A 12,520-nucleotide genomic window follows, 5' to 3' on the forward strand; every position below is an offset into this window, starting at 1 on the left:
AGTGTTGGAGGATCTCAGACAGCATGGTGCAGTGTGAGATGTGATGAGGTCACTGAGGTAAGATGGTGCTGGTCCATTTTTGGCCTTGTAGGCAAGCATCAGTGTTTTGAATCTGATACGTGCAGCTACTGGAAGCCAGTGAAGAGAGCGCAGCAGTGGGGTGGTGTGGGAGAACTTGGGCAGATTGTACACAAGCCGTGCAGCTGCGTTTTGGATCATTTGCAGTGGACGAATAGCGTTCAGGGGGAGACCTGCCAGCAGAGAACTACTCATCACCACACATCACTACTCATCACCACACATCACTACTCATCACCACACCACTACTCATCACCACACCACTACTCATCACTACTCATCACTACTCATCACTACTCATCACTACTCATCACCACACATCACTACTCATCACCACACATCACCACTCATCACCACACATCACTACGCATCCCTATTTATCCCTACTTATCACTACAAAACACCACTCATAACTACACTTTACCACACATCACTCCTCTCTAGTACACATCACTACTCATCACCACACATCACTACTCATCACCACCACACATCACTACTCATCACCACACATCACTACTCATCATTACTCATCACTACTCATCACTACTCATCACTACTCATCACCACACATCACCACTCATCACCACACATCACTACTCATCACTACTCATCACCACTCATCACTACTCATCACCACACATCACTACTCATCACCACACATCACTACTCATCATTACTCATCACTACTCATCACCACTCATCACCACACATCACTACTCATCACTCATCACCACACATCACTACTCATCATCACACATCACTACTCATCACTACTCATCACTACACATCACGACTCATCACCAAACATCACTACTTATCACCACTCATCACTACTCATCACTCATCACCACTCATCACCACTCATCACCACACATCACTACTCATCACCAGACATCACTACTCATCACCACACATTACTACTCATCACCACACATCACTACTCATCACTACTCATCACCACACATCACCACACATCACTACTCATCACTACTCATCACACACATCACTACTCATCACTACTCATCACCACACATCACTACTCATCACCACACATCACCACACATCACTACTCATCACTACTCATCACCACATCACTACTCATCACTACTCATCACCACACATCACTACTCATCACCACACATCACTACTCATCACTACTCATCACCACACATCACTACTCATCACCACACATCACTACTCATCACCACACATCACTCATCACTACTCATCACTACTCATCACCACACATCTACTCATCACCACATCACTACTCATCACTACTCATCACCACATCACTACTCATCACCACACATCACTCATCACCACACATCACTACTCATCATTACTCATCACTACTCATCACCACTCATCACCACACATCACTACTCATCACTACTCATCACCACATCACTACTCATCATCACATCACTACTCATCACTACTCATCACTACATCACGACTCATCACCAAACATCACTACTTATCACCACTCATCACTACTCATCACTACTCATCACTCATCACCACTCATCACCACACATCACTACTCATCACCAGACATCACTACTCATCACCACACATCTACTCATCACCACATCACTACTCATCACTACTCATCACCACATCACCACACATCACTACTCATCACTACTCATCACCACACATCACTACTCATCACCACACATCACTACTCATCACTACTCATCACCACACATCACTCATCACCACACATCACCACACATCACTACTCATCACTACTCATCACCACACATCACTACTCATCACTCATCACTACTCATCACATCACTACTCATCACCACACATCACTACTCATCACTACACATCACGACTCATCACCAAACATCACTACTTATCACCACTCATCACTACTCATCACCACACATAACTATTTATCAATACACATCACTACTCATCACCACACATCACTACTCATCACCACACATCACTACTCATCACTACTCATCACTACTCATCACCACACATAACTATTTATCAATACACATCACTACATATCACTGCACATTAGTGCTCATCTCTAAACTTTGCTATTTATTTTATTTTATTGCATCACTACATGTCACCCCACATGGTCTTGAGTGATTGAAATCAGATGTGTATCTCACATACGTTTATTTTTACTTCACAGCCCTTGAGTAGAACAACAAGTAGCTCCATCTCCTCCTTATATAGGTCCTTCTTTTTATCCTCCACACTGTCCTGAAACTTCCCCAGCTTCTCTATCATAATGTTGTCCATCATCATCATACTCTCATTCCCCTCCTCCAGACTGTCCTCCATCAACTTCAAATCCTCTTTTAAACAGTGCTTCAGCACATTCACATTTTCCTCTATCCACTTGAAATTGTGCACCAGCTTCTTCTTCACACTGTCCTTTAGCTTCTCCTTCGCACGGTCCTCCTGGTTCTTCGTACTATCTTTCAGGTTCTTTAACCTATCCTCCACGTTCTTCAAACTATCCCTCAGCTCATTCAGTCTGTGCACCTTATTCTCCTGCACACAATATTTGAGCTTCTTTTTCTTCACATTGTCCTCCAGCTTCTTCACACTGGGCTCCAGTTTCTCTTTCACACTGTGCTCCAGTTTCTTTAGAATGTCCTCCGGCTTCTCCTTCACACTGTCCTTCAGCCCCAGAAACCTCTCCTTCTCCTTCATCCCAGAATCCTGAAAATACACACATACAATGATCTCCGTTTTTACCGCAATAAATGAACCTTAAGTCCAAACATTTATCTTCATCTTTCTGCTGGATCCTTTAATTTTGGATCTTCATGAGAATAAAATATTTTTCTTCTACTTCTGCAGTAAGAGACTTTTGATGGAAACTTAAGGGTTCAAGGAGCACAACTAAATTACCATCACCTGGTTCTGATGAACCTCTGTGGGTTGGACCAGAGCTGGTTCTCCATCCAGGTCACAGACAGGGCCTGAATGCACCAAAAATACACATCACCATCATCATCATCATCATCATCGTCATCATCATCAATTATTTCTGCTATGAAGCTCTAGAGCAGAACAATCCCCAATTTTTTCCTTCTTGGCTGGAACACACACCTGAATAGCAGGTCTCATCCTGAACTTTAAAACTTTATATATAGGGACAGAAAGGACTGAGAGGAACTACTGTATATATACGTATATATATATTGGTTAGTTCCTGAGTTCCTGAGTTCCTCTCAGTCCATCTTATTCTTCTTTCTTCTTTCTATTCTTCACCTCCAAAACCATCCTACAGACCACCATCCAATGCTGTCTAGCTACACTGTCCCCTGCCAACACCTTACAGTCTCCAATCTCCTTCAGGTTGCATCTCCTACATAGAACATAGTCCACCTATGTGCACCTTCCTCCACTCTTATACGTCACCCTGTGATCCTCCTTCTTCTTAAAATACGTGTTCACCACTGCCATTTCCATCCTTTTAGCAAAATCTACCACCATCTGCCCTTTCACATTCCTCTCCTTAAAACCATACCTACCATCACCTCCTCATCACCTCTGTTCCCTTCACCTACATGCCCATTAAAGTCTGCACCAATCACCAATCTTTCATTCCTACATTCACCTTCTACCACTTCATCTAATTCACTCCAGAATCTTTCCTTCTCCTCCATCTCACAGCCAACTTGTGGAGCATAAACACTGATGACATTTATCATCATCCCTTCAACTTCCACCTTCACGATCATCACCCTATCAGAAACTCTCTTCACCTCCACTACACTCTTACTGTACTCTTCCTTCAGAATCCCCCCTACACCATTTCTCTTCCCATCCACACCATGATAGAACAGTTTAAACACCTCCAATGTTCCTGCTCTTACTCCCTTTCCACTTGGTCTCCTGAACACACAGCATATCTACCTTTCTCCTCTCCATCATATCAGCTACCTCTCTCCCTTTACCCGTCATAGTACCAACATTTAAAGTACCAACCTGAACCTCCACTCTCCTCCACTTCTCCTCCACTCTCCTCCACTTCTCCTCCACTCTCCTCCAGTCTCTGTACACGTCTTCCTGTTGGTTCCTACCCTGTTGTTAACGATACCTGTGGTGGTTGTTGGTAACCCGGGCCTCGACCAATCCGCTATGAAATTTTGATTTGTGATCCGCATATTTGATTTGGTACATGTTTTATGCTGGATGTCCTTCATAACCTCCACATTTACCTGGGCCTGAGACCTGCACTAAGAGTGACCTGGCTTGTGCAACACTAATGGCTGGGTTGATTCACCCTGAAGATAACAGGCAGAAATGTGGAGATTTGTGGACAAAAATTCAAGATGGCGGAGGTCCAATGATGGTGGCACTAGAACCCAGTTAACTTTGGTCAAAATGTTCGTCAGATCCTTCACAATCACGGTTAAAAATTATTACAATTTTTTAACAGTTAATTATCTAAGCTGCTGTAGACACCAGATCCAGAAGAACAACAGTAGAGTCTGTGCCTGCTGGATCCAGTGTGGGATCAATATTATTCAAATATCCATGTATAATAATAATAATAATAATAATAATAATAATAATAACAACACCACTGTACACCAACATTTGTTCTTTATTATAATTGAAAGATCTGCTGATTATAAACTACAGAAAACTCCAGATGTGTTCCAGAGCATTTACACTTTAATTGTTCAGAAAATAATCAAGGTGATGGAGCGAGGAGGAGGAGCAGAGTGTGTGTGTGTGTGTGTGTGTGAGGTATCTGATACTCCAGAAATGAACTGAAACACATCATGAAGATATAAAAGGTGCAGACAGAAGAGGAGAACAGGAACATCTCCAGCTGTTACAGCGTTACTGTAGGAACTCCACACTGAAACGTGTTCAATGTTTATAAATCTCGTGTATTCTTTAAATTCTGAAGTGCTGCTGTTGGGGGACGGAGCTCCAGATCTTCACACTGGACCTTCTCACTGTTTGTATTTGCCAATAAGTTCTCGAGATATGATGAGCCTCTGGATCTGAGCAGTGCCTTCATAAATCTGAGGAGAACAACAAGGAATTTGTAAAGTGTGTGTGTGTGTGTGTGTGTGTATGATATCAGCAGGAAATCAGAAGGCAGTGAGGTGGTGAAAAGTGAGGTGTTGCTCTGGAAGGTTCTTGACAGACCTGGTAGATCTTGGCGTCTCTCATCAGTTTCTCCACAGGATATTCACTGTTGAATCCGTTTCCTCCGAACACCTGCACTGCGTCACACGCCACCTGATTAGCGATGTCTCCAGCGTAGGCCTTAGCAATGGAGGCGTAGTAGGTGTTCCTCCTGCCCTCGTCCACTTCCCACGCTGCTCTCTGATAGGCCAGCCGAGCTAGCTCCACCTTCATCGCCATCTCAGCCAGCATGAAGGATACAGCCTGGTGCTGCAGCCAAGGGAACAGCCAACAATTACAAACATGGCTTCTTCCTCATCTTCCTCCTCCTCCACACCACCCTCTTCCTCCTGCTCCTCCACACCATCTTCCTCCTCCTCCACACCACCCTCTTCCTCCTGCTCCTCCACACCCTCTTCCTTCTCCTCCACACCACCCTCTTCCTCCTGCTCCTCCACACCTCTTCCTTCTCCTCCACACCCTCTTCCTTCTCCTCCACACCCTCTTCCTCTTCCTCTTCCTCCACACCATATTCCTCCTCCTCCACACCCTCTTCCTCCTGCTCCTCCACACCCTCTTCCTTCTCCTCCATACCCTCTTCCTTCTCCTCCACACCCTCTTCCTCTTCCTCTTCCTCCACACCATATTCCTCCTCCTCCACACCCTCTTCCTCCTGCTCCTCCACACCATCTTCCTCCTCCTACTCCACACCCTCTTCCTCCTCCTCCACCATCTTCCTCCTCCTCCTCCTCCTCCACACCCTCTTCCTCCTCCTCCACCACCCTCTTCCTCCTGCTCCTCCACACCTCTTCCTCCTCCTCCACCACCCTCTTCCTCCTGCTCCTCCACACCCTCTTCCTCCTCCTCCACACCATCTTCCTCCTCCTCCACACCATCTTCCTCCTCCTCCTCCACCCTCTTCCTCCTCCTCACCCTCTTCCTCCTCCTCCACACCATCTTCCTCCTCCTCCACCACCCTCTTCCTCCTCCTCCTCCACACCATCTTCCTCCTCCTCCTCCACACCACCCTCTTCCTCCTCCTCCACACCCTCTTCCTTCCTTCCTTCTCCACACCCTCTTCCTCCTGCTCCTCCACCCTCTTCCTCCTGCTCCTCCACCCTCTTCCTTCTCCTCCATACCCTCTTCCTTCTCCTCCACCCTCTTCCTCCTGCTCCTCCACACCCTCTTCCTTCTCCTCCATACCCTCTTCCTTCTCCTCCACACCTCTTCCTCCTCCACACCATCTTCCTCCTCCTCCACACCTCTTCCTCCTGCTCCTCCACACCCTCTTCCTTCTCCTCCATACCCTCTTCCTTCTCCTCCACACCTCTTCCTCTTCCTCTTCCTCCACACCATATTCCTCCTCCTCCACACCCTCTTCCTCCTGCTCCTCCACACCATCTTCCTCCTCCTACTCCACACCCTCTTCCTCCTCCTCCTCCACACCCTCTTCCTTCCTTCCTTCTCGACAGCCTCTTCCTCCTCCTCCACACCACCCTCTTCCTCCTGCTCCTCCACACCCTCTTCCTTCCTCCTCCACACCATCTTCCTCCTCCTCCACACCATCTTCCTCCTCCTCCACACCACCCTCTTCCTCCTCCTCACCCTCTTCCTCCTCCTCACCCTCTTCCTCCTCCTCCACACCATCTTCCTCCTCCTCCACACCACCCTCTTCCTCCTCCTCCACACCATCTTCCTCCTCCTCCTCCACACCACCCTCTTCCTCCTCCTCCACACCACCTCTTCCTCCTCCTCCACACCCTCTTCCTTCCTTCCTTCTCCACACCCTCTTCCTCCTGCTCCTCCACCCTCTTCCTCCTGCTCCTCCACACCACCCTCTTCCTCCTGCTCCTCCACACCACCCTCTTCCTCCTGCTCCTCCACACCATCTTCCTCCTACTCCACACCACCCTCTTCCTCCTGCTCCTCCACACCCTCTTCCTCTTCCTCCACACCTCTTCCTCTACCTCCACACCCTCTTCCTTCCTCCTCCACACCATCTTCCTCCTCCTCCACCCCTCTCCTCGACCTGCACCACCCCACTCTTCTTCCTCACATTTACAGAAGGTTCAGTACCTCAGCAATAAAGCGACCAAAAGTTTTTCTCTCTAATGAATATTTCATCGCTTCATCCAGTGCCCTCTGTGCGAGACCAGTCGCTCCTGCAGCAACCTGGAACACACACACACACACACACACACACACACACACACACACACACATATAAATATATATATTTATATAAAGTGTAGAATAACGTTACTATTCTGTAAAGATCAGCAGATACTCATAGCTGGAACTTTTGATGCACTTAAACCCCTACAGGAAGTGTTCACTTATAGAAGAACAATGCTGGAGATAAAAGTGTACATCAAACACACTCCAGATCCTGTGCAAGAAACATTCATCTGAACGCAGGAAGCCTTACAGGAGGGCGTGTTTTGTCAAAGGCTCCCATAGCAATTTTAAACCCCGCCCCCTCTCCGATCAGCACGTTCTCCTTAGGGATCCTGACATCCTCGAAGGTGATGCCGCGAGTGTCTGAGCACCTCTGCCCCATATTCATCTCCTGCACACAGAAAAAACACCACCATGCAGAGAACAAACACTCAACTCATTCACATCTTCAAGATAGCAAAGCAACTCGTTCACGGCAGGTCACACCCAGCTCAACTTTACACCCTGCTAGCCCCACCCACCAGCTCACCTTTACACCCTGCTAGCCCCACCCACCAGCTCACCTTTACACCCTGCTAGCCCCACCCACCAACTCACCTTTACACCCTGCTAGCCCCACCCACCAGCTCACCTTTACACCCTGCTAGCCCCACCCACCAACTCACCTTTACACCCTGCTAGCCCCACCCACCAGCTCACCTTTACACCCTGCTAGCCCCACCCACCAGCTCACCTTTACACCCTGCTAGCCCCACCCACCAGCTCACCTTACACCCTGCTAGCCCCACCCACCAGCTCACCCCACCCACCAGCTCACCTTTACACCCAGCTAGCCCCACCCACTGGACACTGAACTTAGGAGACCCAAAACATGTTCCAGCATGACAATGTCTTATGCACAAAGCTGCTTTCCAGATGGGTTGGAGATGTGAAGATCTCCTGCCTATTAAACACCTTTAGGATGAATGTGAACGCTGACTAAATGTGGAATGGGATGTTCAAAAAGAAGCACAGACCAATCTCATGGTCAGGTGTCCACATTCTTTTGGCCGTGGTGTGTATTATTAGAAGGTAGCTCCAGGCTAAACTCTGATACACTGTGAATGCCCTCAGTGATGTGTGATGATACGGTGATCTATTTATACACAGCAGGTCACATCCAGGGAATGAAAATTCTCACCTTCCTGCCGATTTGAACTCCTGGTGTGTCTGCGTCCACGATAAAGCCTGTGAAAGCTTTACTGGCCGGGCATTTAGGGTCAGGGTTAGTACGCGTCAACAGGAAATACCTGCGCGCACACACACACACACACACACACACACACACACGGTAGAAAAACAGGTAGAAAAACAGCCCCAGAACATTAAAGAGTCACCACTGTTCAACTGGACATGAGGAACCTTCACACATGGCTTGCTGTCTGTGTGCACAAATACCAAGAAGTGTGCCAAAAAGCTCTATTTTGGTTTCATCTGACCATAGAACCAGATCCCTTCTGAAGCTCCAGTAGTGTCTGGGAAACTGAAGATGCTGGAATTAGGTTTTGGATGAGAGTAGAAGCTTTTTTTCTCTAACCATTCCAAACAGATGGTGGTGATGTCGGTGATAATCTCCTGCAGTTTTAGAGAATTTCTGACCCCAACACATGACTCCAGCTCTGATCTACTGAAATGTGGGTTTTTTACAGCCTTCATCACTCATATTTACCAAGTGTGCAAAATTATTTAAAGGCACCGCAGGAAAAAAATGAACATGACTTTTATATTAGACTGAAAACCCTTCACACGTCTACTGCAAAACACAGGAATTAAAAACAAACCATTTTATAGAGCAGAATCGAAACTCTTCACTAGATCAGAAGTTATTCCCACACCTCTAAATCACAGAATCACTCAAATCATTCAATCACTCAAATCATTCAATCACAATCACTCAAATCATTCAATCACTCAAATCATTCAATCACAATCACTCAAATCATTCAATCACTCAAATCATTCAATCACTCAAATCATTCAATCACTCAAATCATTCAATCACTCAAATCATTCAATCACAATCACTCAAATCATTCAATCACTCAAATCACCTGAGTCACCGAATCACTTAATTCACCCAAACCACAGGAATCAGTCAATCACATGAATAAATGAATTCAGGTCCCGAGTGAATGAACACACCAGTTTGCTTTTCCACCGTTGGTGATCCACATCTTCTGTCCATTGACGATATACTCGTCTCCTTTCTTCTCAGCACGAGTCTTTATTCCTGCCACATCAGATCCTGCACCGGGTTCAGTTACACAATACGCCTTTCACACACACACACACACACACACACACACACACACACACACACACACACACACACACACACACACACACACACACACACACACACACATTATGTTTTGCATATTTATACACACAGTGTGAGCTCGGTACTCGTGGGTTTGGTTCTGTGACCGCTCGCGTGCATTTTGACATTATTTTGTGTTTCCTTTTTCAAGGGCAATTGCACTGTACTGTAAACTCAGCATAAATTGTGAATTACTTGTTATAAATGGTTTATTAATTACTTTAAAGAAAAATTATAATAAAATAGGTTTTTAAACATTTTTATGTAATTTATTAGTACAAACTGTTTTAAAATGTTACTTGTGAGTTACTCTCAGTCCAGTTCCAAATAAACAGTCATGAAATATCGAGGTTCCACTCTGTATATACAGTGTAATATATATATATATATATATATATAAGAAGAATAAATAAGCAGTAATAAAATATGAATATTCATATGTAACACACAGGACAGTAAATACTTACACACATTAGCGGCTCCTCAGTCATTCTGCCCAAATATTTCTGCTTCTGCTCCTCGTTCCCGGCGATAATGACGGGCATTTGCTGTGAGAACAGAAATATATCTAATTTAAACTCGTCTCAGACAAATACCCTGGAACATTTATAAAACATGAGGATTTAACCCAAGCGCAGAAGTTAATTTATTCATAGAGGAAAAAACAGACAATCTACAGGTCCTGGGGGAGGAGCCTGGTAGACATGGGTGGAATGAGGGGGTGTGGCCTAAATAAATCACACCCAGATCTGCTAAAAACATGGCTAATCTTAACTGCCTTTATTCACGATGGTCCTGAACTCTTATTATGAGGGGAATAAAGATGAGCTCACGCCGAGAGAGTTGGCCTCGATGGCGGTCTGAACCCCACTGCAGCCGTACGCCAGCTCCTCGGTGATCAGACACGCATCAAAGCTGGACAAGCCCAGACCTCCTGTACACCAACACCAGAGTCATCACTGCATACCTACGTGCGTGTCTGTGTGTGTGTGTGTGTGTGTGTGTGTGTGTGTGTGTGTGAGACAGAGAGAGAACTTACCACAGCTTTCAGGAATGTGAGAGTTCATCAGGCCGAGTTCCCATGCTCTCCTGATCAGAGGAACCGGATACTGCACAGAAAACCACAATGTTTAGAAGCAGATACAGAAGTGTGTGTGTGTGTGTGTGTGTGTGTGTGTGTGTGTGTGTGTATTAGAGGTGTAAATTAAAGGTACACAAAATCTAGGGTTTGGTACCCCCGCTCACGGTTTGGTTCAATTTCGGTTACAGGGAAGAAATGCAAAACATAAAATTGCTTGTCATTTTTTTTTTTTTATTGTATTTTATTCTTCTTCTTTCAGCTGCTCCCATTAGGGGTCTCCACAGTGGATCATCTGTCTCCATACCCCCCTGTCCTCTACATCTGCCTCTTTATACCAACTACCTACAGGTCTTCCCTCAACACATCCATAAACCTCCTCCTTGTTCTTCCTCTTTTCCGCCACCTCTCCAGAATCTTCCCCACCTGCTCCCTACTCTCACCACAAATCACAAACAGGAAAGGGCCCAGGGCCGATCCTTGATGCAGACCAACCTTTACCCTGAACCAGTCTGTCGTTCCTACTGCACACTTCACTGCCGTCACACTGTCCTCATACATGTCCTGCACCACCCTCACATACTTCTCTGACACACCAGACTTCCTAATACAATACCACAACACCTCTCTCCACCCTGTCGTACGCTTTCTCTAAATCCACAAACACACAATGCAGCTCCTTCTGTCCTTCTCTATACTTCTCCATCAACATTCTCAAAGCAAATAATGCGTCTGTGGTGCTCTTCCTCGGCATGAAACCATACTGCTGCTCACAGATGGTCACCTCTTCTCTCAGCCTGGCTTCCACTACTCTTTCCCATAACTTCATGGTGTGACTGATCAACTTAATTCCCCTGTAGTTACTGCAGGTCTGCACATCTCCTTTATTCTTAAAGATCAGTACCAGCACACTCCTTCTCCATTCCTCAGGCATCTACTCACCTTCCAAAATTCTGTTAAACAATCTGGTTAAAAACTCCACTGCATCTCTCCTAAACATCTCCATGCTTCTACCTGTATGTCATCTGGTCCAACCGACTTTCCACTCTTCATCCTCTTAATCTCTGCTCTCCTAAAGACCATCACCTCCTCATCACCTTTCTTCCTTTCACCTACATGCCCATTAAAGTCTGTTTATTATTAACATTTGTAAATATCAACACTTTTCTTTTGTTAGTAAACAATTCTGCTTGGTTTAAATAAAAAAAGTGAATAAATCAAACTAATGCAATAGACTTTATTATACTTTATTATTATATTTGAGTAAATTATTAAATTTGCACAAATTAAATACATTAGATTTATTAGACCATTTGTGTGATACAGATGTGTTTAAAAGAGTTTTACATTTAATCTTTAATTTATTCCTTTCATCCTTCATTCATTCACTCCCAGAAACACTGCTGAGACTGCAGCAGGTGAGGGTTATCTGATCATGTTAATATATAATACAGCTGTTTTTGTGACATTAAATAATAATAAAATGAAAAACGTGTATGTTTGTGAGGGAAAACAGATTATAACTGTTTCACCCATAAAACACGAACCGCATTTAGAACACGTGCACTGAACTGAAAGTCACGTACTGAAACCGCTCGATGTGATTATGTGTGCCGTTACACTGCTCGTGTGTGTGTGTGTGTGTGTGTGTGTGTGTGCACACTCACTTCACCACTCTTGTCATAATC

At 45.3% G+C, this 12,520-nt stretch overlaps 2 protein-coding genes across 2 annotated transcripts in view; both read right to left on the reverse strand.

Annotated features, from left to right (window-relative positions):
* Positions 1–2,208: 2,208 nt before the first annotated feature.
* LOC124394339 (kinetochore protein Nuf2-like) lies at positions 2,209–3,067 on the reverse strand. Its single transcript, XM_046862476.1, has 2 exons — positions 2,983–3,067; positions 2,209–2,784 (listed from the first exon to the last, which is right to left on the reverse strand). The coding sequence occupies exon 2, from the start codon at positions 2,773–2,775 to the stop codon at positions 2,209–2,211; it is 567 nt and encodes a 188-aa protein (XP_046718432.1). The 5' UTR covers positions 2,776–2,784; positions 2,983–3,067.
* A 1,594-nt stretch (positions 3,068–4,661) lies between these two features.
* The window catches only part of acadm (acyl-CoA dehydrogenase medium chain), a 9,779-nt gene continuing 1,920 nt past the window's right edge, over positions 4,662–12,520 (reverse strand). Inside the window, exons 3-12 of the mRNA XM_046862694.1 lie at positions 12,500–12,520; positions 10,794–10,863; positions 10,588–10,688; positions 10,222–10,302; positions 9,577–9,707; positions 8,576–8,684; positions 7,646–7,786; positions 7,294–7,389; positions 5,239–5,487; positions 4,662–5,111 (exon numbers count right to left, since the gene is read on the reverse strand). The exon at positions 12,500–12,520 is cut by the window's right edge and continues 77 nt beyond it. Of these exons, the coding sequence (XP_046718650.1) occupies positions 5,040–5,111; positions 5,239–5,487; positions 7,294–7,389; positions 7,646–7,786; positions 8,576–8,684; positions 9,577–9,707; positions 10,222–10,302; positions 10,588–10,688; positions 10,794–10,863; positions 12,500–12,520 (1,071 nt within the window). The 3' untranslated portion in view covers positions 4,662–5,039. The remainder of the gene's footprint in view (positions 5,112–5,238; positions 5,488–7,293; positions 7,390–7,645; positions 7,787–8,575; positions 8,685–9,576; positions 9,708–10,221; positions 10,303–10,587; positions 10,689–10,793; positions 10,864–12,499) is intronic.

Source organism: Silurus meridionalis, chromosome 12 (assembly GCF_014805685.1).
Source record: "Silurus meridionalis isolate SWU-2019-XX chromosome 12, ASM1480568v1, whole genome shotgun sequence".
Classification (NCBI taxonomy): Eukaryota; Metazoa; Chordata; class Actinopteri; order Siluriformes; family Siluridae; genus Silurus; species Silurus meridionalis.

Excerpts from the sequence above, each read along its gene's own strand:
- LOC124394339 (XM_046862476.1), bottom strand. The coding sequence starts at position 2,775 with ATGAAGGAGAAGGAGAGGTTTCTGGGGCTGAAGGACAGTGTGAAGGAG.